Source organism: Lactuca sativa, chromosome 5 (assembly GCF_002870075.4).
Source record: "Lactuca sativa cultivar Salinas chromosome 5, Lsat_Salinas_v11, whole genome shotgun sequence".
Taxonomy (NCBI): domain Eukaryota; kingdom Viridiplantae; phylum Streptophyta; class Magnoliopsida; order Asterales; family Asteraceae; genus Lactuca; species Lactuca sativa.
In genome coordinates this window covers 261183345-261189564 of record NC_056627.2, presented here as the reverse complement: position 1 = coordinate 261189564, position 6220 = coordinate 261183345, and the positions used below count along the sequence as shown (strand labels likewise).

At 43.5% G+C, this 6220-nt stretch overlaps 1 protein-coding gene across 1 annotated transcript; it reads left to right on the top strand.

The window, feature by feature from the left end:
• The first annotated feature begins 726 nt into the window (after positions 1–726).
• Positions 727–1739, top strand: LOC111878743 (uncharacterized). Its single transcript, XM_023875247.1, has 2 exons — positions 727–1201; positions 1552–1739. The coding sequence occupies exons 1-2, from the start codon at positions 727–729 to the stop codon at positions 1737–1739; spliced, it is 663 nt and encodes a 220-aa protein (XP_023731015.1).
• The last annotated feature ends 4481 nt before the right edge of the window (positions 1740–6220 follow it).

Here is a 6220-nt window from a genome sequence, read left to right as displayed (position 1 = left end):
TTGGGATCTCCCCTTTGAGATCATGTGTGATGCAAGCAACTATGCGATAGGCGTCGTTTTGGGTCAAAAGAATGGGAAGGCCTCCCACGTGATCTACTATGCATCAAGGACACTAGACAATGCTCAAAGCAACTACTCTACCACGGAGAAGGAACTATTGGCCATAGTGTTCGCCTTGGAGAAATTTATACAATACCTACTTGGTACCAAGGTCATAGTGTATTCAGATCACGCAACTCTTAAGTACTTGATGATGAAGAAAGATGAAAAGCCGAGACTCATCCGGTGGATCCTACTGTTACAAGAATTTGACTTGGAAATCCGGGACAAGAGCGGATTCGAGAACCTCGTTACCGATCATCTAAGCGATATCACTTCAAATAAAACTCCTCTCCCATTGCGGGACGAGTTTCCGGATGAGCATCTATTTTCCCTTACTCAATCTATTCCTTGGTATGCCGATATTGTTAACTTTTTGGTCACAAAAAGGTATCCCGACACATTCACACGTGCTCAAAAGACAAGTTGAAAAGTGATGCAAAATATTATGTGTGGGATGAACCTTATTTGTGGAAACATTGTCCCAATCAAATCATTAGGCGATGTGTACCCCAACAAGAGCACCAATCCATTTTGCAATTTTGTCATGAATTTGCTTGTGGGGGACACTTTGGACCTAGCTGGACTTTGAGAAAGGTCCTTGAGTGTGGATTATTTTGGCCAACCATGTCACGCGATTGCTATATGTTTAGCAAAAGTTGTGAGCGGCGCCAAAGGACAGGAAACATTTCGCAAAAGAACCAAATGCCCCAAAATCCAATCCTTGTTTGTGAAAATTTTGACGTATGGGGGATTGATTTCAAGGGCCCATTTCCTGTCTCATTTGGCAACATTTATATTTTACTCGCGGTTGACTATGTTTCTAAATGGGTTGAAGCCAAAGCCACAAGATCGGACGATGCCAAAACGGTTATCGAGTTTTTAAAGTCTAATGTTTTTGCGAGATTTGGTGTGCCTAGGGCTTTGATTAGTGATAGAGGGATGCACTTTTGCAACAAAATGATGGAGGATCTATTGAAGAAGTACCACATGACCCATCGTGTCTCTACTGCCTATCACTCTCAAACGAATGGTCAAGCGGAGGTTTTGAATCGTGAAGTGAAGTCTATTCTAGAGAAAACAGTGAATCCGACAAAGAAAGGTTGGAGTTTGAGACTTGACATGCCTTATGGGCCTATCGGACTGCGTACAAGACCCCGATAGGAATGTCCCCGTTTAGGTTGGTCTTTGGAAAGCCATGCCATCTTCCCATGGAATTGGAACACCGTGCATTTTGGGCGGTCAAACAATGCAATTTCAACATCGATGAGGCGGGAAGGTATAGAAAGCTTCAACTCCAAGAGTTGGAGGAGTTGAGAAATGACTCCTATGAAAACTCAAGGATTTACAAGGAAAGGACAAAGCTTTTCCATCACAAGTCCATTACCCGTAAACATTTCGAGCCGGGACATAGGGTTTTTCTCTATCATTCGCGATTGAAATTATTTCCAGGAAAATTGAGGTCAAGATGGATAGGTCCGTTTGTTGTGTTAAAAGTCTTTGAACATGGAGCGGTTGAAATTCAAATTGAAGAAATGGGGCAAGTCTTTAAAGTCAATGGGCATCGATTGAAACCTTTCTATGAAGGTTTTAATGCAAATATCTTAGAAGTCATCCAATTGGATGCCCCGGTGTACTGAAATCAAGAAGGGAGCACGTCTCGCCAAAGACGTTAAAGAAGGGCATTTTTGGAAAACTAAAGTTTTCAACTTTTCTAGTTCCGAATAAATGTCGTGGTTGGTTCATTTTTGGATTTAACATCTTTTCTTCTTCCTTATTAAGATAAAAGAATGTTGGAGTTAAGGTCCCGGTGTTCGTAATGGTGAAAGAGCAAAAAGAATGTTGGAATATGTCAAGCCAGCACACTCGGTCCGCGTGTACTCGAGTATCCGTCCGCGTGTTTATTAACACGGACCGTGTGTAGTCCCTCAATCGTTCGCGTCCATTATCAGCAAACAGAAGAGTTTCAGCTCAACCCACATGGTCCGCTTGTACTCGAGTCTTCGTCCGTGTGTTTATTCACACAGACCGCGTGTTGTCCCTCTATTGTCCGCGTCCATCAACCGAAAACAGAATAGATCCAGTGAAGTACACGCGGACCGCATGTCATCGTAAGCTTGTCCGCGTGTTTATTAAAACGGACCGTTTGTGGGCAGGAGTCGATCGCGTGTCGTGAAGGATAAATTGGAATAGCTATGGGCTTACCCATGCGGTCCGCGTGTACCCGACTCAGCGTCCGCGTGACTTGTTGACCAGCGTTGACTCATTTTTGACCAGGTTTGGCCACCATTTAAACACCCCCTTATACTCAGCCGGCCCTTCCTTCTTCCCCACTTCTTTTTTTTTTCCTAACCTCCATTAGAGAACCTCCATCTCCACCACTAAAGCTCACTTTCCCGTCAAACTGTTGGTCGGAATTTCACGAGACCACCGCCATTCTTCTCCAAATTTAGAGCTCTACAAACCCCACTAAAACAACGGTTCGATCTGTTGTTGTATCTCGAGGCGCCACCACCATCCCATCGCTACTTTCCGGCCGATTTCCGGCCACCTCTCGCGATTCTGCCACCACCATTGTACTCCTCTTGGACAAGGCTACAAACCCCACAAAAAATATTTCCCAAAGCTCGCCGGAAAATTTCACCGGAATTTCAAGCCATTGCTGAATTCATCGGGTTTTCACGGTAAATTGCTTCTCCCGGGATATTAAACAAAAGCTTAAAGCTTGGGGTGGAGAGTTGCAAGATTGTCAAATCCTGAATTGCCGCGCGCAAACTTTGAACTTTCAACACAAACGGGTATTTTCTTTCCTTTGTTTAATTGATCAAGATGCATGTCCGTTCATATGCTATTGTATCAAATGAATTTAGGAATCCCTTCTTGCTTTGATTGTTGAATTGCTTTAGAAGTCCATAGGAAGTTAGTTGGTGATTTGAAGTTGACATATTGTTTTTTGAAATTGTGGTTTGTGTAGTGGTTATTTTTCGTGCAGGAAGTCCATGTCTACTTCTAGAAAGCGTCCGGCTGCTGGCCGAGGCAAAGTCCCGACAAGAAATTAAAGCGATGCTCCCAATGTCCCAAGGTTTCGGGAGGCCAAGGCAGCCGAAAACTACACAAAGAGCTCGCCTATAAAAGTTGCATCTACCAAATTCGTGTGCAAGCCCACGCTTATATCACTTGGGGTTCTCGAAGGGGTCACCCAATTGTTCCGTAACATTGGGTGGGAAAACCTTCTCAACCTCATGGCGCACACTTACGAGCTCCCCACTAGAGAGTTTCTCGCAGATAGCGGGTACGACAGCGAAAAAAGGAAAGCCGCATTCCAACTTCTAGGGGACCGAAGGTACATCGATTTTGCAACGATAAAAGACATCTTGGGCTTGCCTTCTTCAAACACATCCACAATTTTCGATGTCCTACCTGCTGAGTTCAATCACGAGGCATTTTGGACAGAAATCACCGGGGGTATCTTCTCGTGTGCCGGTCGGGATAAAGCAACCTCTATCATCCACCCATGCCTCCGCATTGCCCATCGCATCCTGGTGTGTACAGTTTTTGGCCGCAAAGAAGCCGGCCAAGTCACCAAAAATGAGCTCTTCTTCCATTGGTGTATGACGATGCGTGAAAGGCCGCCAATCCCGGACTTTGCTTCATTCTTCTTCCACAAATGCGCCCACATGATATCCAAGACGTCCGGTGATATTTGCATTGGGGGATTTGTCACACTGTTAGCTCACGGTCTTGACATCGAGCTCCCTAATGAATTCCATCCTATTGACAGCAAAAATATTTTGGATGATAGCGCCCTCATAAACATGCACCACATCTGTCACAGGAACAGGAGCAGCTTCACGTGATTTTGTCCTCAAGGGGTCGGGTATCTCGTTCTCACCGACCCTCGAGTCACCAACTTCACCTTCCACGATCGCACTCAGTGGAGGCTCGCGAGGACCATCACACAGTCAGTCAATGAGGATGTGATGCAAGATCAAGATGATGACGAGATACCTATGGATGATGAGCCCACCCATGGTCCGCAGCACGCCCAGCCACAAGCCCCTCCCGGGTGCTACCCGCTCCCCCCAATTTTGCCGAGCGGTTCGAGTCGCTTTGTGTCTCACACCAAATCATGTCCCAGCAAATGCACCATATGTGGGGGTGGCACCAATCCATCCCCACCCACCCATCCTTATCCCCCTCCACCTTACCCTTACCCCTACCCCCAATACCCGTATCCTCCTCCCGATCCCCCGGTTTAAGTACTTTTGCCTCGCCACAAGCATTGAGGACAATGCTTATTTCTAAGCTTGGGGTGGGGTATTCCTTTTTATTTTTAATTTATCATGCATTTTAATTAGGTTGCATAGCATTTTAGTATAAATTGCATTCAATTTTTTTTATATATAAAACCCCAAAAAGATTTTATTTTCTTCTTTTTCATCTTTTATTTTTGCATGACATTTAGCTTAGGTCATTAGAATTCATGCATTTTTGTTTTCTGTTTATTCTCACCTCTCTTGGATGCCATGAAACAGCTTCATAGTTATTGTATCATTATTGGTCCATGATTTTGTTGTTATCTCACCCATCGAACTGGGACCACTAGCTGCAGCTTGGGATTTCATACTTGGGATCAGATGTTGGTAGCTTAAAGGGGTAAGTGATCATGGCCAGGTAGTTTTCATGAAGAATTATGCATACAATACTAACGACTGTAGGATATACTATAGCACTGAATGTCTTACCCTTGCGGTCACTACCGCCGAGAGGATCACACTTGATAATGTTAGAACCGTTAAGATGAAGCACTGGTGCTTGTCCCCGAGTAGAATCCATATCCGGCCTCTTTACATCACCATTTCTTTTTGCGATTTCCTTAGGATTTTAGAGAGTCTTTTAGTCCATACTTGGACATTTTCATCATTTTTGTTTATTATTTAAAAAAAATTACAAGTTTATAAAGGAGCTCACACTACACCTTTATGCTCCACACATGGTCATTTTCACACTTAAACCATTCAGATTATATTACTACCCTTTCGTTTCCACTTACACACTTTTGGGAACCAAATTTTGAGTAAAAGGGTTTTCTTGATTTCGATTGTTAATACATTACCTGCAAGTATGGTGTATCTAGTTAAAAAAACAGCTGCAACTATCTTAGACAGGTGGTCGGTTCAATTATTGAACAAAATTTCCAACATCTCGGTCATCCGGCGTTTAATGTTCATTTATTTAGGATTGTATATTTGTATATAGATCGAGTTGTTTCTTTTCGCAAAGTGGTGATATTAGAGAGGCTGTTGAGTCAGATACTACGGGAGGTTCGGGCCAACGCTAAGTGAGTCGATTCCTACAACGGTGCCCGAGCGATTAAACCTAGCTACACATGAGAGAATCCGGCAGACGTGAGATCAGAGTGTGCACTTAAGAAGAGCTCCATCCGAGCCCATCCAGTCGCTTACTCCCTACTATAGATGTTATTCATTGTATGCATGTTCCATTGAGGCTGCGACTGACCATCCCTCCTTACTCACCTAGTGGAGTTGTCCTAGCTGTGGTTTATGATCCCATTGTCATCGGATGTAAAAGTTATGAGATAGCAACGAGATCAATTCTGACCATGTTGACTAACGATGAATAGGTTCCATGGTTCTATCCATTCTTTTTATTTTTAGGGTAGTTCGTTCCAAGTTCATTTTAGTCTTGTCTTACTTGGGGACAAGTAAGGTTCAAGCTTGGGGTGATTTGATAGTTTCGTTTTTATTACTTCTTTTCATAGTTTATTTTTAGTTCAAACCATCTCATTTTAGTCAATATTCATGCATATTTTCTCTTTTTGTCATTTTTTCTCCTTTACCGGGTGATTTCTAGTCTTTTGAGCTTAACTGCAGGATTTACCGAAGACTATTTGTTATTGGAGGCTTAGAAGGATGCGTGACTCATGGAGGCATGTGATTTGCTTGCGGACTTGAAGTGGTGCGATTGGGCTAGGCGCTTGTGTAAAAGAAGAAATCAAATTGGACCTAATTTATGGGCAAAGATGATGATGAGGCGGCGCAGAAGCGAGCTACAAGAAAATTTGAGGAGTATTGGGTCAATTATTAGAAGGCTTTGGAAT

Coding starts and splice junctions, on each gene's coding strand:
- LOC111878743 (XM_023875247.1), top strand. CDS start 727: ATGTCACGCGATTGCTATATGTTTAGCAAAAGTTGTGAGCGGCGCCAA. Junction 1,202..1,551: donor AGTGAATCCGACAAAGAAAG/GTTGGAGTTTGA, acceptor AATTATTTCCAG/GAAAATTGAGGTCAAGATGG.